The sequence below is a fragment of the Grammomys surdaster genome, unplaced genomic scaffold (genome assembly GCF_004785775.1).
Source record: "Grammomys surdaster isolate TR1022 unplaced genomic scaffold, NIH_TR_1.0 173, whole genome shotgun sequence".
Classification (NCBI taxonomy): domain Eukaryota; kingdom Metazoa; phylum Chordata; class Mammalia; order Rodentia; family Muridae; genus Grammomys; species Grammomys surdaster.
The window spans coordinates 3236386-3259710 of record NW_021604621.1 but is presented as its reverse complement, the minus strand read 5'-3'; the positions used below and the strand labels follow the sequence as shown (position 1 = coordinate 3259710).

Below are 23325 nucleotides of genomic sequence, written 5' to 3'. Positions count from 1 at the left end.
GCTCCCTTTCCAACACATCTAGGTCATAAGAAAGGTGCCTAATTTGTCCAACCATTAGTCTCCTTTCAAAGTGGAAAAAGGAGCTGTTTTTTTTTTAAATCAAAATCATAGTTGTCATTTGTCTATGTTAAAAATAGGCGTAAAGTGGCATTTCATCGCTCTGCAGTACACGTGGAAGCCAGTTGCTCATAATGTTATGAACAATACAATTGTGATTGCGGAGAGGAATGGCACTTGGAGTTAGTTTCAAGACTCTTTATTTTAGTTTGGCTGGGCAGTAGCAAGAAGGCTTTAATTTGCACAAAGAAAAGGCAATGGATGCATACCTACACTCTCATAGCAGTGGGTCCATATCAGCCTAATCTATAAAAGCCCAGTACAGCTAAACCCTTCTGAACCAATGAATCGAAGCTTACAAAAACTTTCAGCAGGAAGAAGCATCACCCCCATGGTTGAGCAGAAATGAGTCAACTTGCTTCTGCTAACTCTCCAGTGGTTAGCTATTACCCTTCTACTAGATGTAACATATGCGATGTCCATGAGCTGTTCTCTTCAGATTTTTATTACATTTTAAAAGTAGCATATACTTAAATGCACGTGTGTGTTTGAATTATGTTTATGGAAAACTGGAACAGTTGCAATAACCCAAGAATCTCACGGGACAATCCAAAGATGACTGCTAGAGTCCCAACTGCGAGTTATTCTGGGAACCACTGGGAAGCCTTCATTAGATGAAATGACTGCCGTTTTTGGCCTTTTCCTCCCAAATGTCAGGCTCAATGTGATCCATCAATATTTATTGAGTGCCTGTGGCCTCAGAGTCATGGTGCTTTGCTTGATCGCAGAATGAATATAATGTAATTGCAGAAGACAAATTAATAATCTGGGCTGTGAACTGGGGGTGGGGGTAGCATATAAGTTAGTTCTTGCTGCAGAAACTTCTTTAGACACCCAGGCAGCAGTGGCCTGTCATCATATGGCCTTTCTAAATGGCTTCCACCTCAGAGTGATATTAAAATGGCATTTTAATTTCTGGCTCTCCAACATGTCAGTGCCATAAACTACTCTGTATAAAGCACAATACTGGTTTGTGAGTGGAACCAGATATTTTTCCTTATCCTCAACATGTGGCTGTCTTGATCCGGAGGAGAAAGGCGCAAGGTCATTTGAAAAGAAGGTTTATGGACATGCAGAATGGTATTTGGAAACATAATCATGCTCCTTCCTGTGAACCTGCCCTGAGAGTCTCATGGTACTTCCTGACACCAAGAAAGAGGACAGAGATAGGAGGAGACAGAATCTGGGCCATTTGCTCTAAGAGGTTGCCTTTGGGTCAGAGATGAAAGTGCACTTAGCAAGACTCCTAGTCAAATCCTGATCCCAAAGGAGATAAAACTTTCTTCACAGGGTAGGAGGAGAGGAAGACTAACAAAGGCGAATAACAAGGAAATGGAAATCAGGGTAACTTTATGAATCACCTGGTACGTAGGAAGGGCAAGGAGGCAAAATTGTGTTGGGGCTATTTTGAGACAGGAAGCATAGCCATTCTGTAAATGCCATTTGAACTGACAGAAAGCTGCTGAGTTGTGGCCACTGAGTGAATATCAGGTGGATCAGAAACCAGAAATATTCGTATCACCATTTGTAAAATTTGTATTTCCTCTTAAGTGACATTCTGGAATGATCCACAATGGTACATACACACTATGTGTCTCAGCATAAAAAATAGTTGGGGCCTTGCCAGATAGCTGGAAGGAACATATTATTGCCCACTCAAGTAAAGCATGGCAGAATATAAGGAAAGTGGCATGAGTTGGAAGGAGTAGGAAACTCTGTGTGTGTGTGTGTGTGTGTGTGTGTGTGTGTGTGTGTGTGTCAGTGTCAGGGAGAGGGAGAAAGAGAGACACAGAGAGAGACAGAGAGAGATCTATAGAGGCTAGAGGTATCCAATCCCATTGAGTGCAGATACTGTGAAGGTATGAGCCACTAGATATAGATTCTGGATTCTCTGGAAGAGGAGTACACTCTTTACCCCTGAGCCATCTTTTCAGCCCTAAAAGCCTCATGGTTTTGAGGAACAGGGCTCGTGCGAGTAATGTAAACATTTCCCTACACTCTCTACTCTCAGTACTTCAAACATCCAAGGAAATTCTAGGAACTCTTCATAGAGGTGTTGTGACATTGTGACACATAGCTCAGCAGTGGCCTCTTTATCAGAAACACAGTCAAGGGCAAAAGTTTGTGGCCTTCCGTACTAGTGTAAGTCACGTGCCTTCGTGATTTGGGTATTCTTTGTCTTGCCTAGGATATCTAGTAATAACAGTCCCAATATGGGCCATTTTAGGACATGTGGCAGCCCATTTATTCAGATACAATGGATTGTTCTTCTGTAGGAGATTTGCTTTTCTCTACTCCAGCAGAATCTGCAGCCTTGAAGAAAGCCAAATAGATATTATACTGGCATAGTCTGGGAAGGCGTGGGCAACTCGTTTTGCTCTGTGGATGGTTATACCAAAAGGTTGTGTGAGAAGGGTGCACAGGGCACCTGTGAGTGAAAAAAAATTTTATTGGACATTTTCTTTTATTAAGGTTAAACTCAGATTGTATACAATTCACCAGTTGCTATTGTGCATTCTCAGTAGCATTTAGTGTCTTTGGTGTTTTCCAGCCACCAGGCTCAATTTCAAATCAGTTTTGCATCACTCCATAACCACATCAACAGTCCTATGCAAGTTTCTGTGTGCACATGTTTTCATTTCCCTGAAATATACATATGTGTTTTCATTTCTCTGAAATAGACGCTTAGGCCTTTGTTAAAGTTAAAGCCATCTTAGCAGAGGTGAAGTGGTATGTCGATGTTATGGTTTGGCTAAGTGTTTCCCAAATGTCTATGTGTCATGACCCCAGCTTGTGACACTCACTACTGGGAATTGGTAGAACTTTTAAGAGGTTTGGACCTAGAGGGAGAAGTCTATTCATTCAGACATGTCCTGAAGGGTTTGGGGACTGGGACCCTAGCTCCTTACCATGCCTTTGCATCTGGCTATCATGAAATTCGGACCTTTCCCCACTACTGGCTCTCACTGGCCATGATGTACAAACAGGCCAAGCCACCAAGGAGCTCCTACAGCCATGAACTAAAGAACAATTTCTTCCTGGTAAATTCAGTCTCTCTGGTATCTGTTGGTGTTTGTTTTTTGAGATAGGGTCTCACTTGAAGTGGAGGCCAACCTGGAATTCTGGCTCCTACGTCCCTTCCAGATGTGCACCACCATAGCAGCTTCATTATGGTTTGCATTTGGACTTCTTTAATGACTAGGGATATGGAGCGATTTTTGACTTTGGGAAAAGTTTCTGTTTAAGTTCTTTGCTCTGTTCTTCACTGGACAATTGGAGTTTTAAGTTTTTGTGTGTTTGTTTGCTATCAAGTCATAAGAATTCTTTATATACTCGGGATAGTAAGCCTTTATCCAGATTTACTAGCTTTTAAATTGCTGCTTTGTACTTTTTCTATCACACCTAAGAACTCATTGCCAAAACAGAGATCATAAAAGATTTAACCCTACACATTTTTCTACTAGACTGTGGATTGATTTAGCCTTCACATTGAAGGATTTGATATGTTGAGCCAATTTTTGAACAACTATGAGGTAGTTGTTCAAATTTCATTTTTTTACATCTGGTTACATGGCTGGCCCAATGCCATTTTCTCCCACTGAATGGTCTGAGCCTCCTTGCTAAAATTCAATGGATGAGATCAAGTTTTAAAATTATTTCTGGAGTATTTTGATAGTTTCCCATTGGTTCCTCTTTATTCTAGTGCTGCATCACTTTGACTTTAGTACCTATGGAATAAGTTTTGAAACAAGATATTTTCTCCTTTTCGATATTTTTTCAATGTTCCTTCAAATAGTCAAGACTCTGAGTATCTATATAAAAAGGTGAGGATGGACATGTCCATTTTGAAGAGAAACCAGCTGTGGAAACTTTGAGAGGGACAGTAGCTAGCTTTGGAGATCGTCACCGTCTTACTAGTTTTCCAGTGTTTTAATGGGTTAATTGTATTTATATACACATTTGAGCAATATTTCATTGTTTATTATTTATAAATCATTTACCTCCTTTATTACATTTACTCCTGGATTTCTAAAATTCCTTTATATGCAATCATAAGTAGGATTTTCTTCATTAACAACTTGTTCATTACAGGCATACAGAAGCACAACTAATTCTGGTGTGTTGCTTTTTATAGCCTGCAATCCTGCTGAAATTATTTATTGGCTCTGGTAATTGAGTGTATATGTCATATTGGATTTCATTTATATATTAATGATACTTTCAGCATATAGATAGCTTTGCTTTTCCTTGAATCTGTATATGCACTCACTTTCATGGGAGTGCATATCAGAGGACAACAGGTGTCATCCTCTGAAATGCCATTGACCTTTGATACAGGGTCTCTCATTGGCCTAGAGATCACAAATTAAACTGGCTGACCAGTGAGCTCTAAGGATCTCGTGTCTCCACTTCCTCAGTGCTGAGATTAGAAGCCTGTGTCCCCATGCCTGGCATTTTTACACAGATTCTGAGGTCTGAACTTAGGCCTCCCCTGCTTGAGTGATAAGTACTTTACTGACCAAACCATACTCCCAGGCCTTATTTTTTCCAAATTTCCAAATTTAGATGTCTTTCCTTCTTTTTTTCCCATTATTGATGCATTTTTATTATTTTTTGTATGCAATGTGCCTTGATCATTTCCGCCCCCACCCCTCCCTCCAACTACCATTAGACCCCTAACACTTCTCCTTCCCAGCTCTATGTCATTATTTTATTAATATTTTTGTGTGGTATATATCACAATGAAATTCTTTTAGACACAGATAAAAATGGAATCACATTTGCAGAGAAATGGGTGCAAGTGGAGAATTAAGTCTGGTTAAGAAAGGAAAATGTTACATATTTTAAATTCTGTTTCTCTAATTTACTAATATGTTATATATGTATGTTATCTATTGATATTGATATCTATCTATCTATCTATCTATCCATCCATCCATATATGTGCACACAATAGTAAAAACAAAACTGTCTTGGGGAACAAAGACTTTTTTGCTCAACTACTCTGGCTAGGATTCCCAGTACTATGTTAATGGCAGAGGTGTGTATGATACACTCAACTTGTTCCTGATCTTAGGAGGAAAACTTTCAATCTTTTGTTGAACAATGGAAACGCAGCATCCTCTCACCAGTAGCAGAAAAGGCATTTGACAAGTCAACACTTTCATAATAAAAATACATGGCAAATTCAGAATGGAAGACAAATCCTTTGCCATGATAAAAACGACTTATGATAAAGCACACCATCCAGCTATATGATGGAGGCGCTGATGTATCCATAGTTTGAGTTGTTCCATCTTCACTATTAGTTATTCCTATCAATAAAATGTACTTTGTTTCTTATAATTTTTTACTCATAAACTGATTGTTTTATAGTAGTGTAACTACACTTCAGTTTCATTGTGGTTATTATTTGCATGGAAGTGCTTTTTTAAATGTATGTATGTGTGTGTGTGTATGTATGTATGTATGTATGTATGTATGTATGTGTATGCCATGTGTGAGCAGGCACCTTCAGAGGACAGAAGTGTCAGATCTCTTAGAGCTAGAATTACAGCTGGTTTTGAGCCTCCTAACATGGGTGCTGAGAAGCAAACTCAGATCTTTCTGGCAGAATGTGACACACTCCTAACGTTTGCGCCATCCCTTCAACCCAGGTTTATAATCCATTCTGCCAATATCTGTATTTTACTTGATGAGTTTCATTTTACTTATATTTAAAGTGAGCAATGATAATTAAATAGTTCTGCCACTGTGCAATTTTTTTCTATCTATCTTTACAGGTATTTTATTTTATTTTATTTTATTTTATTTTATTTTATTTTATTTTATTTTATTTTATTTTATTTTATTTTATTTTATTTTATTTTTGGGTTTTTGAGACAGGGTTTCTCTGTGTAGCCCTGGCTGTCCTGGAACTCACTCAGTAGACCAGGCTAGCCTCGAACTCAGAAATCCGCCTGCCTCTGCCTCCCAAGTGCTGGCAATTTTTTATTTGTTTCTCTATTTTCCTGTTACTACTTTGTGTTTGGTGTGGTTTTTGTTGATGCAGTCTATTCCTTTGATTCTGTCCTTGTTTCATTTTTTCCATATTTTTTAGTGATTATCATGGGAATATATTTAATAGCTAGTTAATCATTCCTTTCCTATTTTTCCTTTAAAACATATTTTATTGTTTAGAACAGATTTGATTTCACTGCAAAATTGAACAGAAAGCTCCCTTTACCCCTTCACAGTCTCCTTTACTGTCAGCATCCCATGCCAGAATGATGGACATTTGCAAAAACTACATTGTCACATACTTATCAGTCAAAGTCTATAGTTTACATTAACATATACTGTTGGTTTTATATATCCTTTAGGTTTGACAAGTGTATTGGGAAGTATATCCACCATTAAATCATCATATGAAAAAAATCATCACTACACTAAGTATCTTTTGCTTGGCATGGTCATACCCACAACCATAAATATTGAGGCACAACTCTTCATGATCATACCTTTTTAACAATAATAAGCCAACACCGATCAAATGCTTCCTGTAAACTAAAAATCATATTATCCATTTTCCAATAGCCCGACGAATTTTCCATTTTACAAAGAATGACATCCAAACAAGCTGTTCCTTATCCATGGCTACCTAACGTGGAAGAGCCAGGGTTCAAATCAAGCTTGTTGGGCTCAATAGACTGATATTTAGACCATTCACTCTTGATCTTGATGAAGATGATGGCGAAGATGATGGTGGTTATGGTGGTGGCGATGGTAGCGGTGATGCTTAGCGCCGATGGAAGTAGTTCTTAAAATATGCTTCGAGACAGTTCCCCAGGTGTTTTATGTACTAGAGGACACTCTGAAGCGGGTACTATTACCGTTTGTTTCCTTGTGGATGACCAAACTGAGGCACAGATAGGGTGAGACAACAACCTTCCTTAAATGCAGAGAATCTACTGAGTAGAGACTAGTGACTGTCATTGAGGACCTTCTGTTGATGGCCCACCACCTCTCTTGACAAATGGCAATAGTAAAAGATGTGGGACTAAACTCCATTCCTGAAAATGAATTGGTTAGTCTAATTTTGTAGGTCTATATCAGAAAGCTGATAGGTTGGTCTGGTTTAGTAAGATCAAAAGGCACAGACCTGACAAATGGCTACTCTTTCATTTCCAAGGACTCAAGGTGTGTCAGAAAGCAGTGCTTTCCTACAGGCAAGGCTGACTATGTCTCAGCCATGGTTATTGTCTTTCTAGTCAGGGGAGGACTGTTCCTGGGATTGTGGGTACATGACTAGTGCTCAGAAATAGCCCCCTAATCGGCCTCATCAGCTTTGAAGGAGGCCACAGCAGGAGGGGCCTAAGTAGGCCAACACTTTAACCCAGTTATATGAGGGCAGCTCTAATCCAGGATGATCAGATCTTGCTAAACCCTCTAGGGGGAAAAATGTCCAAAAGCTGTTTCTTGACTCCAAGTATCCCAGGTTGGCTCCAGACACGCCTTTCTCCTTCTGGAAGAGTGTGATCTGATGATTATAATGGGCCAAGCTTAACTTGTGAGGCAGCCAGGACTGAGAGAAGGCTGTTAGCAGTTGCCAACTTGCGCAGGCTATTGGAAATACCCAGGGTTCAAGCTGTCTCAGGTCAAACCATTGCTTTTCCTTGAAAGAGCCACTGGCTCCCCTTCCTCCACCTTGAAAAGCCAGGAAATCATTACCTTCCTCTGTGTGGGCAGGACAACCACTTGCGTCAACCTAGCAAGTTCTGGACAGACTAAGCTCCCCCTCCCTTGCATTCCCACCGCTGCCAGCTCACCTCACTTCTGGCATTGACTAACCTTAAAATTCCTCAGGGAACCAGACTGAGCTGTCTTTTGAGGCTGTGGCTGGGAAACAAAACATAACATAACAAAACAAAACAAAAACAAAAAAAGCTTTTGGAGCTGGCCTGGTCTGGTCTGGCCTCCTCCCTCCCCATGGTTTGGCACAGCCGTCTTCCTGAGGCAGGTGTACTTGGCCTCTTCACTGTTGTGTCCTACAAACCACCTGTCGTGGGAGACAGTTCAACAGAGTGAACCCCTCAGACAAGCAGAAAGCTTCTCTTTGCCTCATGGGTGTTGGCAGAGAAAGAAGACAGTCTTGGGTTTATGTGTTCTTTCACAGACATGGGGTCTTGCTATGTAGCCTAGGCTGTCCTCTCAACTATATAATCCTCCTGCCTCAGCATCCCAAGTATGAGGAGTCCAAGTACTGGGATTTCAGGCTCAGGCTATGACATCTAGCTAGAACAAAGTGTTACCACGATGTTATGTGCTACAAGTGTGTTTACAGTTTTTCACATCCGTGTTTTCTGTAGCAGGAAGGTGACTTCTGTGAAGGAGGAGGGAAGAGGAAACAATCACAGCAATTTAAAGTGACGCTAAAGCGCTTTAGGTTCTAAAATGTCTCTTATTTTAGACCACTGAAAAAGAAAGGGGTTGCATGTCATTGCTCATAAGGTACATTCAGCATTACAGGAATATTAAGACATGACAAAATAGAGAAAATCCATTAAAAAACGAAGATACCACCTCTTTCTACACGCACCATCCTCCCACAGACTTCCACATCACAGGGCACATAAAGGCACAGCGGGCAAGTGCAGAAACCCTCAGGAGCTGCTAATGGCTACTCTGAGGACAAGCTATATGATGAACTGGAGAGGCCAACTACTCTGCCCCCTATCCCTCATTCCCAGAAAGGGCCCTCTAAGGTACTTCCTCAGAATCTATGAAGTGTAGGAGAATGATTTCTAACTGTCTGGAGGAAGGGAGAGCTACAATTGCCCTAGTAATGTTCACTCCCTTAAGTTGGATTTAGCTATTATTCTCTGTGCCTTTTAGATGTCTTAAAAGGTTTCATAAAAGCACTGGTATAGACTGTCAGGTCAAAGAGATGACTCAGACCCTAGAAGCTTAGAGTAAGAACAACAACAGAAAAGTTTGCTCGGAATGATGGGCTTCAGTCAGACCTCAGCACTGATGTTCTTAATCCCCAACCCTCAGCCCCTGTCAATGCCCACTCAGGCTGTAAATACATGGCATTTATAAACTGTCCACTCTGGCACGCTCTGAACGTAAGGTATGGCCACGAATGTATAGGAAGGCCTGCGCTCCCATGAGACATAATGCTGGATGGCACAGGATGTTTGTGAAAAATGAAATAGGAAAAAGGTTGTACTCTTGGCTGTTAGGGAAGAAGAAACTGGACACAGAGCAGAGGCAGGTTAGTACCACCTCTGAAAGCCTCTGGGAAAAAATGAGGTGAAGGACCAAAGTTGGCAGGGATAGCTGGTGGCTAGCACAGAGGCGGGGCTGGGATTGAGCTGCACAGTAGAGTACCCCAATGGTTGCTATTGCTCTTAGACCCTGGCAGGGATAGGCAGTGTCCATCTTTATTACTGAGGTGTGCCTTGTAAGATGTCGGGAATCCTAGCCATCTGATACACAAGGAGTCATGGGATCAAGGTTAGAGAGTGTACTTTGGAAGCTGTCTACTGTCAACTTGAGCAATAGCTCCTACTACCTTTCTGGAAGGCTTAGAAGCCCCTCAGCCTAGTAACTTAGGGCTCTTGTCTAATTCCCACGCTTGTTTCTGTAATATGATCCCTCGTGAACTCGTTTTGGGAACTCAATCTTGGTTCTATCTCAGGGGGACTATCTTGACACTATGCACAACACTGACTGGGAGGGACCAGTCCGACTGACTCTGAATGAGGCTTTGCCATGTCTGCTAGAACCTGGAGCTCACCCTTTTCTCAGCTAGGCTGGCAGGATGGCAAACCCCAGCAGCCTTCTCGTCTCATTCTCACCAGTGCTGGGGTTCCAGAACCATCTAGCCAAGCCTGGCTTTTTTTTTTTTTTTTACATGGATGCTTTTTCTAGTTTCCAAGCAAGACATGGGGTCAAGGCAGACTGACTTCTTTGGACCCTGTTAGTTTCTGTCTATAAGAATGAGGCTATAATGTCTGTCTTGGGCTTCTGATGTGTTTCTTTTATAAAGAGGATGTTGTGGGGGGTAGATTGTCATGCCCTCCAGCACAGAGAAAATGGACATGCTACCTGCCATTACTAATAATATTACCCACACAGTACCATCATCAGGTCCTTGTGTTTTTACAGCAAGCTCTCTTCTACTGAGTCATCTCCCCGAGACCTCTCCTCCCTTTTCTCTGAGAGCTGGGTCCCTAAGTCACGGTTTTCCCAGCAATCTAGCACACCAAAAGGGCAATGATACCCAGGAGGAGCATCTAATAATACTAGTGTCTAGATCCTTGCTTCTTCCTGAGCCTCACTCGACTGGGTTCTTCCTGTATGCAGGAACCACATTGCCAGTCAACTCCCAGAGCATCCAGGGAGGGAGCATTTCAGGAAAACATGATAAGGCATTACACATGGGGGCCTATCACACAGTTGTAGCTATTGCTCTGCACAGTGAGAACCTGAGCAGCAAATAGAGATAAATAACCAAGCTGGTTATTTTAGGCTAGGATGGGAAGGTCCTGCATTCTTCACAGCCTGGCCGATGGGAGTCTGTGGGGGGGGGAGGGGCTGCACCAGCACTGACTGTCACTTTGCCTCCCTTCTAGAAGTGGCAGCATCAGCGTAACAGGCAGAGAACCTTTGATAAGCACAGCTGGCTATTCCCAAAGGACACCATTATCTTGTTCATTCTTCTCCAAGGACAGTCTGACCCAGCATGGACACAGCTAACTTGAAGGACATCTGAGGGCTCTGGGCCAGAAGTCAACATGTTTCAAAGTTGCATTCTTTCTTGGATATGTGGGGCAGGGAAGGGTGTGTGTGTGTGTGTGTGTGTGTGTGTGTTTGTGTGTGTGTGTGTGTGTGCTCACACACATTTGTGTTCAGAAATCAGAGATGAATGATCTGTATCTTCCTATATCTCCTCCTGTCAGTATATTTTTTGAACAGGATCCCTCACTAAGCCCATAGGTCACACTGACTGGCCAGCAAGGCCCTGGAAACTGTCTCCACTCACAAAGACCTGGGTTTAAAGTTCATGCTGTTGTACTTGACTTTGTACTGGTGATTTGAAACTCAGGGGCTCTTGGTTGTCCAACAAACACTACCCACTGAGCCATCTCCAAAGCTTCAAGGCCTTGTTGACCTCAGCCATCTAGCCTAGCCTAGAGTGCCTATGTCCCTGACAGATAAGCTGCCCTTCGAGCAAATGGCCTGGTGGGCCCCAGGAACCTTGGTGAAAGTAGGCAGTGTGGGGGAAGTCAAAGCCAAGTCACTGTTCTGTCCACAGGACCACTGAGAGCCCAGCTGCCCTGGCTTGGGTGGGGGTTGCCTACTTTATGATACATAAAGCCAACAAATGACCTCTTTTGTCTACTTTACAAAGCCTTCTTGAGAGAGTTCTGAGAAGCAAGGCCAGGACTCCTGAATTCTCATAAATCTTTTAATATCAGTAAATGAAGAAAACATTGTAACAATAAGTCCCATGGGGAGGACTTCTTTTCATTCAGGAATCTTCAACAGCAGAAACACCTGAGGCTAAGATTTAAAATGCTAAGTACACAAATTAAGGACCATTTATTTCCAAAAGGTGGCTGCAGAAACCACTTCGTTACAATCAACGGGATTTTACAAAACAGAGAAAGCACATTACAAAAAACACCCAAAGAGGGGAGGTAGACTGGAGGGGGTGCAGAAGAGTGCCCCAGAAGCAGCCTGACAAAGAGGCTCGATTTTGCTGCCATCTAGGGAGTTCAGAGACTGGCTCTCAGAAGAGCCCTGCACATGAGGGTGACAGTACAAGACAGTCTCAGCTTGAGAAGAAGGATGGAGGACAGGCTTTCACCAATGTCCCAGAAGAAATAATTGAACACCATTCAATCCTGTTCTCTTCGCTACAATGACACCAAATAAATGAAGAATGCTTTCAAATCTAACATAATGTTGACACCAAAATAAATCAAGAGTTTTCCAAAACATCATCTTCTGCTTCAAAGGACTTCAGTTTTTGATTTGTTTTTCATTGAAGAGGGATGGGTGTCTGCTCAGTGCCATGAGTGGCAAATCAGTGTACAAAAGTGTCACAGACAAGGACAACAGCTAACAACTTGGTCTTCCTGCGCACAGTGAGCTTGTTACACATACCAGAGGAAGACTGACTTCTCTAATGGACTTTTACCTCAGAGATGGCAGAGCCAGGAGGAGACAGGATACTCCTTCCTAGTCTGGGAACTTCCCAAGTTGATGGAAAGGCCTGGTCCTGACTCACTAAAACCAGAAGCAGTTCCTTGTCCAATAGCATCAGAATTCCTCCTTTTCTCACTGCCTCCCTCTGGCCTTCCTTACAGTAGAAATCATTGAGAAACCCTTGTCCCAAAGAGGACAGGTGACAGAATTCCCAGGGAAGTCTATTTGGCAGCAGGAGAATTAAAAGGGGCCCTTTGCCATCATCTCCTGAACACTCATCCAAACCCAGCTCAGGATATTACCCAACCCCAGTTCCACTGTATAGAGCCCTGCTGACATTGAGCTAGCTATCCATGAGAAACTTGTAGTCACATCACAAAACACAGAATCATCCATGATCACATATAGCAAACTCCTGACAGAGGCTACAGCAAAAGGGATGGTCTGACAGGTAGGCTGAGGAACCATAGAAAAAAGTGCATAGCCAACCCTACTTAGCCCACACAGACCCCACAGACCACCCCTACAGGTACAAAGAAGTCCACAAAGAAACAAAAGACAGTCTTGGAGAGGTGGAGGTGGTGACTCCACAACCCCACAGTGTGTCACAGGATGACAGAAGAACATGCTGCTAGGCTTCTGAGAAGATGTTGGGCCAAGTCTTATATATACAAAACCAAATTCTAGGGGCACGAAGGACCTTTAAGCAGAGAAGCTGGCTTAGCCAACTGTACTTGTTGGCAAGCCTCCTGACCAAGGACAACGAGGGCTTGAAGATACGCTGTTCCCTCTTGCTAGCTAGCTACTCTCACACATGTTGGTAGAGCACATATAAAACTTTGGCCAAGGTGGTTAGGGAACGACAGGCCTGAAAAGGAGCTGCAAAGTCAGGACAACCTATCTTCTCTGTCCCTGTACCACAGACAGTAGAGGGTAGGCTGCTAGATGTACCTAGGGACAACTCCCATGGCAAAGTGTCAAGAGCCTAGGCAGGTTACCTCCTTCCGTGTAGGTTTGCACCAAGGTAAGGGTGAGATATGATATATAGACAGTGAAGAGGTTCCCTGTTCATTCCAAACATCCCAAACCCAGGCTGAGACTCCCTATGGAGTCTGTTAAAGGAGCCACAATCTCTTTCATTTAGCTTCCTTACATATGACCCAACATAGGCCCCTGCATGTCCTCTTCACTTCCTCCTTCCTAGCACGGATGTGTGATTCTGGCTTGGCCATGCCGGGCAACATGGTTTTGAAATTCCTCTCTTCCTCTGAACAACAGAAAATCTCTACCAGAAAATGGTCTGCTGAGCTGGCACCAAAGCAGAGGGAAGCTACTGGAGGCATGCCAATGCAGGGAAACCCAAGATGCCTGGCAACCTGGACCATGAAGCCTCAGATGGGAAAGAAGTGTGGCACTCCCACCTCTGTGGCATTCTGGAGTTGGTCCTCTCAGCTGAGGCCCTCTATCACTGCAGGTAGCAGTTCCATGTTGTGGCAACAGCTGTCTTAGGCCTCATGGACTCCCCTCCTCTGACTTCTCCATACTCTTATAGAAAGGCCCAAGGCTAAGGAGGCTTTTCTGCATTCTATTCATCCACCGACTTCTATGAGTGGGCAGGGCATGTCATTACCTGAAGAGACAGCGAGGGAAGCTTGGCATAGCCCTCACAGATGGCAGAGGGTGAAGATGCCATGGCAGCAGCTCAAGTGCAGCAAACAGGGAGTTCTTCCCTGCATTCAGTACCTCAGACTAGATCACCTCATGGCCACGCGGCCCTTCCCAGAGCAGCTTCTCTTAATTTCCATTTGCTTGCCTGCAGCTGCTTCCCCTGCAAGTTCATTGTGTAAAGCCATGGCCACCAAGCCACTAAAGTTCAGCTTAGGACTAATACCTACAAACTCACATTGTATACTGCATCTGGCACAAGGCAATGGGGTGGTCACGGTACAAACGTTTCTATTCCTAAGCAAATCTCTTCCTACTAGAAGATGGCAAGGAGTCAGCAAATACACAGACACTGGTACCCTTTGTGTGGTCCACACACAACCAAGTATCTTTCAACCAAAGATCCTCCCTTCAGAGCACTTGAACCTCTACCTATGGGGCCCAGAGTTCTCTTTCAACCTACCCATGGGTTTTGGACATTGTCAAGCCGCAAAACCAGTGATATCTCCCCACACAAAACACTTCAGCAGAGTCGAGCCACGCGAAAGAAACCTAATCCTCATAAAACTGCCTTCAGGAATCATGGACACGTCTTCTAAGGTCCAGGAATGGCTCTAGAGTACCTTCGAGAAATGTGAGGGTGCCCCCATTTCAAACATCCAAAAGACAAACAGCCAAACAGCACCCAAGCCCCAACCAACTCCAGCTCGTTCTTCCATGAAGCTGCCTCAGACAGAAAAACAGACAAACACATACACAGACAATGAGGATGGTTGACGGGGCAGCTGAGACTAGAACACTGCCTATTATCCATATGATACAGAGTGTGATTCAGATCACAGCTTTAGCAAGTTGCCACTTGACTTAGTTGATTTCTTAATTTCTATGCTTGTTTTGGATGTGGATCTGATCTCAACTTTCATAGGGAAGGTTGTTGTTGTTGTTGTTTTTTCCTAGGTGGCCGGGTAGTCTAGCTTGGTACTATCTAAACCTTTACCCTCTTTACTTCAGATTCACTGTGGCAACAGATCTCCAATACCCCTGTACAGAATCTTGCCCTTTGGCTGCACGTTGCTATCACCATCCACCCCAGGCAGCACCCTACAAGGAGTGGCTGGGTGGCTCCCTGCTTTCAGTCATGGGACACCAGTCACTGGAAGAATCTATTTTGGCTGTGAACTGGGAAGTCCCTTGGCTCTGGGCTTGCGGCTGGTATAGAAGCAAGGCCTTGGTCCCCTTCTGGTGGGGGCTATGCTGGAGATTAAAGGGGATCCCAGCATGAGCCTGGAGGTCCCTGGCAGTGGAGAAATGAACCCAACACTATTTCATTGCTGGGATGTTAGAAGAACTACTGCTTGTGGTCCCCTCTTTCCTCAACTAGCTGTTGTTAAAAGCACCAACAAGCCATATGAAAGGGGCCACTGACTACCATTTCCCTGGGTACGGCCATGCAGTAAAGTGGGGCACAGTAGGGACCCAGAACCCAGGGGAGGAAATGAAGTAAGCTCCAGCCCCCAGTACCTTCCATGGGCACCGAGAGTCATCCAAGGGGAGGAGCTGGGGAGGGAACAGTAGTGGAAGAAAGGGACAGAGAGGAAGGGGAAAAAGGAAATAAACCAAGCATTCTATTTGCCCTCTCCAATGATTTCGTCAAGAGCTGGGTATTCTCTGAGTCAAGTCAGGATTTGCTTCCTCAGAAAGAAACAAAACAGAAACAAAAACAAAAACAAAAACAAAACAGAACTAAAACAAAACAAAAATCCAAGCACCTTCAGTCTATTTTCTTGGCTGGAAGCCGGAGCAAATCCAGCAGGTATTTACACAAGGGCCCAGCCATGTATGAGAACAAGATGACCAGCTTCCCGTGGGTCATGGTCATGAGAGTCTGGTGTCCCGAGGCCCAGATGCGATACCAGGGGCCGTAGAATGGGTCTGAGATGGCCGGACACAGCATGTTGTTCAAATTCACTTCGGTGACCTGCAGGGACAAGGGAGGTAGAGTGAGCGTTCGCCATCCCGAGGCTTCTTCTGGCTACTGCCAGTTCAGCCATCTCTCCCTAGGGGTGACTAGACAAGGAGGGATTGGCCAATCCCCACCTGTTCATAAAGGGGATTCTTTGCGCTAGGCTTTCTGAATGGGTGACGGGTCACTGTCCTGGATGAAAGCTGTTTAGTTATTATGCTGTCTTGCTTTCCAGTTGGGCCCAGGGTCCACTGTCACTCCTAAGTTTTTATTGTGTGCCTAGCTCCTGGAGAGATACTATAGGATTTTGAAAACTCCATTAACTGCATGGATTCCTGTCTCCAAGTAGCAAAGGCAATCAGTTGACTGCGTATGACCTCAAACTAGACAGTGCCCCCTAAGCTTGACATGCCACGAGGAGCATACAGAAGATGCTGCGAGGGAAGTGGCACTCGAATGGACTCATGAAAAGATGGACAAGGGTTAATGGGGAGGCGTGGGTGAATAGAGCTGTCCTGGTGGGCAGTGTAGCAGAACATAGCATGTATGGTGACATGAGCACGCGGACACTCCTGGAATCCAGCATATCAGTGGGGAGCAGTGAAGAAGGAAGGAACGGTGGGTGTGCAGGGCAGAATCATGCGGAGTCTTCCCACAAGCACAGGCAGCATTCACACTACTGGCAAAGAACCCAGGCTACCTCCGGCAAACCAGAGCAAGGAAGAAAAAAAGTGAATGCTTCAACAGAGCCATTGGGGGCATCCAGTTCCATGCCCTTATATCATGCAAGGCCGCACAAGGCTCCACATGACTAACACTACATGAATGCCAACCACACCAAATCGAATATGGCATCCCTGCCCCAAGGACAGCCGTAACACGTGCCTTCCAGAGCTCTTAAGAGCTTGCTCACATTAAAGACAAGCCTTCACCATCTCTCAAGGAAGCTGGGTTCTTGGATCATGTTACAGTGAAGTGGAAAACTCCCTGTCCCCCAACTCAGCAATGAGCTCTCCATCCTCCGATAGACATCCATGCATTACCGACGCTATTGGACTCTGGGTAATTCAACATCAAGGCCAGCCGTTTTCCATATTCCAGGCAGTTCTCATGCTACAGAATGCTCTGGGGCTCCCAACACCTAACATCCACTAGCCACACAGCTGAATGGTCTCCTTAAAAACCTGGGAGCATACCCAGAGTGGAACCAACATCAGAGGCCATCACAAGGCCCAGGGCAATCAGGTAAGGGTCCTACAGGCCCAGGAGGTCCACAGCAAAGCACTTGTCAGTTACAGGTCATTGTTTCAGACCCAAGTAGCCATGAGTGCAGGATATCCTTGCCTTCCCAGAAGTGAAGGAATGGTCATTATTGAAGGATTCAGAAAACCCTTTGGAGAGGCCAAGGCTTTGGATCATAAATCAGCATCCCAGACACAACAATCTGATGTCCTGGCCTTTAGCATCGTGTATTTTTCAAAACACAATGATACAACAGCACCAACCAGGATTATCAAGATTTATGAAGAACTCCAGACAAAGGGGAGAGAAGGGGATCTCAGCAAACTTACCAGGCCGAGGATCTGCAGGATGCTGAAGTGGTAAAAGAACATGAGGCCAGTCGAGAGAAGAGCCCACTGGAAATTGCTGAGGGGCTCTGGGGTGTAAGCACCTGGAGGAAGAGGGGAGATGGTGAGCAGAGAGGAATAGTGACCCACTTCTCCTCTGCTCACAATGGGTGCAGGTGCTGAGGTCACAGTCACAGCTGTAGCAGGCTTGGTGTCTCTCACTTATCAATGACAGCATCTCCCAAGGGTCCTGGTGCTTAGCCAGGAACCATGATAGCTTCTTTTTAACCCATTTCTGCCAGTTGATGTTGCACCATTAGAGGTGTTTCTGTTTTATTCTAAAAGTAATTCATGATTATTAAAGGTGATTTAGAATTTTTAAAAAACTGGAAACGAGAGAAACAAAGGAGGAAACCATCCCTAACACTCAACTACCAGAATAGAATCCTCACTAATTCCTTCCTGCACCTCCTTGGCCATTTTCTCCATGCGCCAGGATTGATTTTTAAAATTAATATTTGAATTAGTACTGTATATCTGTATCTCCAACTGTCTTTGTGTCTATATTTATTTCCTCGTGACTCTAAATAGTATGACAGGGTGGTTGAAAATGTTTATGTTGCAGTCAGATGAATTTGCGTTCAAAGGTTGACTCTACCATTGATTAGACTTGTTCCCAAGGTGTGGCATAACAGGATGGCTCAATTTGAATCAGTGTGCTCTTACTGCCATCCTTAAATCTAGAGCCTTTAACACATGTTTTTATTCACTGCTTGGATCATTTCTCAACTACTGCATGACTCCTCCCAAACAAAGCCGTGTATTCCAGATGGATTTTCGTCCCTGGGAAGCCATCTCTGTGCTCTGCTCCAGAGCCACAGAAAGTTGCAGGGAGTCTAAGGCATGTGAGTGCTGAAAGGGACAGCAGAGAGAGGAAAGACAGGTGCTGGGAAGGGGCCTGCTCCAGGAACCTAGAGAGCAAGGTGCTTTGGGAGGTCAAAAGCAGCAAGGTAGAGAATGAGGAGAGGAGGGTAGAGCTGAGGGAGAGGAAGGTCTGTAGCAACTCTCAGAGGTGTACTAATTGCTTGCCCACCACTGGACTGGTGATGCCATTTATTACTATGCAAAGAAGAGGCGACACTAGAGTTGAGCAAGGGAATGGTGAAGTCCATTATAATGGAAAAGATGCCACCTCATTCACAGGGTTGTTAGTAAGATGCGCTAATAAAGTTATAGTCCAGTACCAGGGATTTAAGAGATGCTAGTTCTTTTTATGACATGAGCCACAAACTGCATGAAGAGGATGAGTTGAATATACAAGGATGGGTGACATTAGCACACACAAGAAAATGAACTCATGGAAAAGGATGTGTAAGAAGACCAAGAGCAAGATATCAAGGAACAAGTGCAAGAAAGGGGACGAGGAAGAAGGAAATAAGTGACTGAAACTAGGGGAGATCCTGAAAGTTCATTCTGGACATGCTGAAGTATCTGTGGTTTGTGATTTTGTATCAGGATACATTTACAGCTATCTTTGACCCATGGGTTGGACATACCTTTGGGACTCAATGTTCCACAAAATCAAGAAGCTTCTATGTCTTCTCAATAGTCAACACAACACTTGGTTGGTAACAACGCATTAAGCAGTATACTGGGAGTGTGAATGCTGGTCTGTCTAATAAGGGAGTGTAACCTGGACACCATATTGTCACCCCGCTTTCGGAGGACACACAGAGGATGAAGAGACTTGCAATGCTGACAGGTGCCCAGGCTTTCAGACATTCTACTGCAAAGCCTCCATCAGTCACTTTCTCTGCTGTCTTTTCATTCCCTTTGACTTCTGCCTACCGGCCCTCTCCCCCACCCCCAACCTCCATTCCAATGCATCAGAATGGCAGTGGCATGCCTCAGATACCAAATGACTGCGCAGGGATGAACTTGGATGTGCATATGTCCTTGACCAGTAGCCAGGTCAGCAGCCATAGTCCTTGGGAAGGAGAGGATGAGGATTCAAGCCCAGGACAGCTGTTCCTTCCCTGTGCTTCTCCCATGTTGTGGTGGGAAACGAACATTCAGATCCTATCAGGGGACACGTTTCTCAGTGTTTTCACTGACCCTTCACAGAGCCCCATGGCTTCTGTGTATCATCTATCCCAACCAGACTGACTGTTGCCAGGCGGGAAGCTCTCCCTAAAGCTCCTCTTCACCTCAGCCCTGGATGCACAGTGGGCACACAAGCAATGCTCGCTACACAGCAAAGCACAGAGTTACTGAGGAATCATAAAATATAACTTTGGTTCAATGCTAGTAGTGCCCTGAAGACTACTTTCGAATATCTATAAAACCCAACCCACAAACCACCCTTATCTGCACAAAAGATATTGACACTTTTTTTTCTCTATAATGTTGAGAAACTGGAAACAAACCAACTAGGGAGATAGGTTAAATAAACTACAATACTTCGATGTTGTATAAATGTCCCCTGCCATTCAAATGGTAATCAGATTGTCCATGCATGAAGAAACCAAACCAGTCCCGGGTGAATAACAACAAATATAAAAGGCAGAACATCAAACAGTATAGACATGAAAGAAAATACAATGTAGTATCTTAAAAACAAAGGCCTGGGAGGACACAGAGGGTCAGACAGCCTTATGTTCCCTGAGCAAATCAGACTTCCTTCAAAGTTGTTTTTCTGTGTAGGAACTAGAGGCAAGCATCTTCTTCTCAGGGCTGAGACATGGAACAAGACATTACAAAAAGCAGACTCAGCAGCTAGCCTAGTGTGGAGCTGTTGTCATTCTGGGGATCACAAGCATCCAAACTCACACAGGCAGGAAGACGAGGGGCATTCTGGGGAAATGGATACCTCCTCTGTGAAGGAAGACTGCCTGTGGCAAATATGATCCAATATTCCATTTCTTAAAAAAAAAAACAGTAAAAAAGTCCTCTATACACTGATAACCCAGGCCAACAAGGCTATATGCAAACTGTATGCAAACCCACATAATCTTCTTTGCTAGATACCTGGATGTGACTCTTGGGATAATCCTAGCGAAAAACCAGTGTTTGTCAAAAGGAAAGCAGAAACCAAATCGCTTTCGGGAAAATTCAACACATCATAAACCTCTTTTTTTTTTCCTACTTTAAGAAAGTATGTGACATTTTTCTGCTAGCATCTTCTATCCCAGGAGGCTAGAAGCACAGCACATCATGAGTAAAGGTAGGGGGAACCAAAATAAGAGTTTCTGTAAAATTGATTTCTGCCAGAAGAAAGCCGTAGGAGTATTGGGAGACTAGGCAATAGCTCCAGCAGTAGCGAAGACCCCCAGAGGGGCCCCTAAAGGATCTTTGTCTCCTCCTCCTCTCTCACTCACAGAGAATAACACCAAGGACTCAATGCTGGGTAGGGTAGCCTGCTATTATCCCATCTTGTTGCTTCCTTCAACTCACTGACTTACTTGTGCTACCCACTCATTCAATATCTATGACGCACATTGGACTCCATGGCAAAAGTGGGGAAACAAGCTTGGCTAGTTCCTGTCCTTGACAATCTGCTGCAGTTGACAAATGGCAATTGACAAATGGAGGAGCTGACACGGTGAAGGAAACATGGTCAGGACTGAGTACCCCAAGGAAGGGAAGAAAACCAGAGAGGGTCATAGTTCAGGAGATTTGAACAACAGGAAGCACCTGGAGTTGGACATGACAGAAGGAACATTCTAGGCCGAAGGCATAGCCTGAGGAAAGGTATACAGATGTCTGTGGCATGCTATCTGTGTGCAATTACGTGCAGTTCCTTGTTACAGGAGAGCACAAGAATGCAAGAGGTCTCATGTGTCAGGAGGTAGCTGGAGAGACAAGAAAACAAGACCTTATAAAGGAAGAGCCTTGTTATCCAGGCCAGAGAATTTGGCCTTTATCCTCTATACAATGAGAGGCCACTGAAAGATTGTTAAGAGATGAAAAGGTCAGGTCTATGTCTCAGCCAGCTGGATGGCTTCGGCAACAGTGGAGACAGTGGACCAGAGGGAAACAGAACTGAAGACAGACTCAGATACTGTCATGGGGGACACAGATGGCTTGGCCCGTGGCCAGACATAAAGGACGACCATCTACAGGAACTTCCTGGTCTATGACTTCAGGACTTGACAAGAGGAGGTTTAGGAGAGAAAGGAGCTCAGGTTCGGGTACAGTACTGAATGCTGTAAGCTATACCAGCAGTCGCCTCCATTGGGTTATGGCTGCCCAGGGTCTAGAGCTTGGAAAAGGAAAATGGTTTGAGAACACAGATTGGTGTGTAGCTAAAACTCACAAAGACAAGTCCACAAAACAAGGTTAACATGGGTCTGGAAAACAGCAATATTTAGGTGGCTAGGGAAAAAAAAAAAAAGACCCATAAGATGAGCTTGATGACCAAACTACAGAAGCAGCCATAGAATTGGAAGAGAGGTATCCTAGAAGTTGGGAGAACACAGTTAAAAGAAGGACCAGCAATGTTAAACGCGTTCTTGTTGGCACTGGTCACTAGACACATGCAACAGCATATAAATGCATGAAACCAAAGGTCTGTCTCCTCATTCCTGCAAGCCACATTTCGCGAGCTCAGTAGCCATACCTGTCTACTGACTGCCATATTCGACAGTGCAGACACAAACCATTTTCATAACCACAGACAATTCCAGTGAGGATGTCCTTCTCCTGGGGGTGGGGGTGGGGGCGGGAAAGTCGACACAAGCATTCAATGAAGTTCAGAAACGTGTGGGCCACTGGTGGTACTCTTTGTTAGGACAATTTCAGGAAAGGAGCTATGAAGGAGCAAAGTGGCAAAAGAGGTCTTTCTGTTAAGCAAAACAAGGAAGTAAATTCTGGGAAAAGGTGTCAGAATATAAAGCCACATAGAAATGATCAGCCAAACCCCTTACATTCTCGGTCTTGTCTCTGAATGCCCTGAACAGCCTTCTGCGCTTTTATGTTTTGTTTTGTTTTGTTTTTGAGACAGGATCTTGTAGCCAAGGCTGATCTTTCTTGCAGAACTCCCCTGGTCTCAGCCTCCCAAGGGCTGGGATTATAGGTGTGCACCACACCTGACTCAAACTTCTGTTCTTACCCAACAGACCTGTCCCTGTAAGTGACCTGCTGCCTCAGTAGCCCTCTAAAGTCCCCTTCTCTAACTCCATGGGATCATGCTCGATAGTACAGTGCTTGTTTGCTTGCTCATTCAGACTGTTAAACCCCCACAACTACCAATGATGTACAATATTTCTCCCTTCCACTGTCAACTACAGATGATGGACGGTGGTCCTTTTGCTCTGAAAATACTGATACCTGGCTTGGTACCACTCTCTCAAGTTTTTGCCTTCCTAATTCTGGCTCACTGCTACATGTCCCTGGAAGAATCTTCCAGGACCCAATCAATTTCATGGGCTTGTCTCTATTACCACACTTCAGCCATCCACGTTCATGGTCAACCCTGAGATCATGTGATTAGGAATGGCTACATCCTCTCTCTGATCTCAAAGGCAAACATTCCTCCTTTAGCCATCACTGTTTCCTTTCCTGATCACTTCTTCGAACCATGACTCCACCTGGTCTTTGACACCAAAAGCATCTGCAATCCAATCTCTTTTATTTAAGAGTTTCTCTGTATAACAGCCCGGACTGTCCAGGAACTTGCTTGTAGACCAGGCTGGCCTCGAACTTACAGAGATCTGCCTGCCTTTGCCTCCCAAAGTGCTAGGATTCCAGCTCTTCCTTCCTTTCTTAAATCCCATGGCCTGTTACTCTGATGATCCTTTAGTGACACCTTTGTCT

At 44.3% G+C, this 23325-nt stretch overlaps 1 protein-coding gene across 3 annotated transcripts in view; it reads right to left on the bottom strand.

Moving 5' to 3' along the window:
- Positions 1–11558: 11558 nt before the first annotated feature.
- The window catches only part of Tmem164 (transmembrane protein 164), a 151878-nt gene continuing 140111 nt past the window's right edge, over positions 11559–23325 (bottom strand). For all 3 annotated transcript variants that reach the window (XM_028767496.1, XM_028767497.1, XM_028767495.1), the window contains 2 exons: positions 17515–17615; positions 11559–15958 (listed from right to left, as the gene is read on the bottom strand). In XM_028767496.1, the coding sequence (XP_028623329.1) occupies positions 15752–15958; positions 17515–17615 (308 nt within the window). In that variant the 3' untranslated portion in view covers positions 11559–15751. The remainder of the gene's footprint in view (positions 15959–17514; positions 17616–23325) is intronic.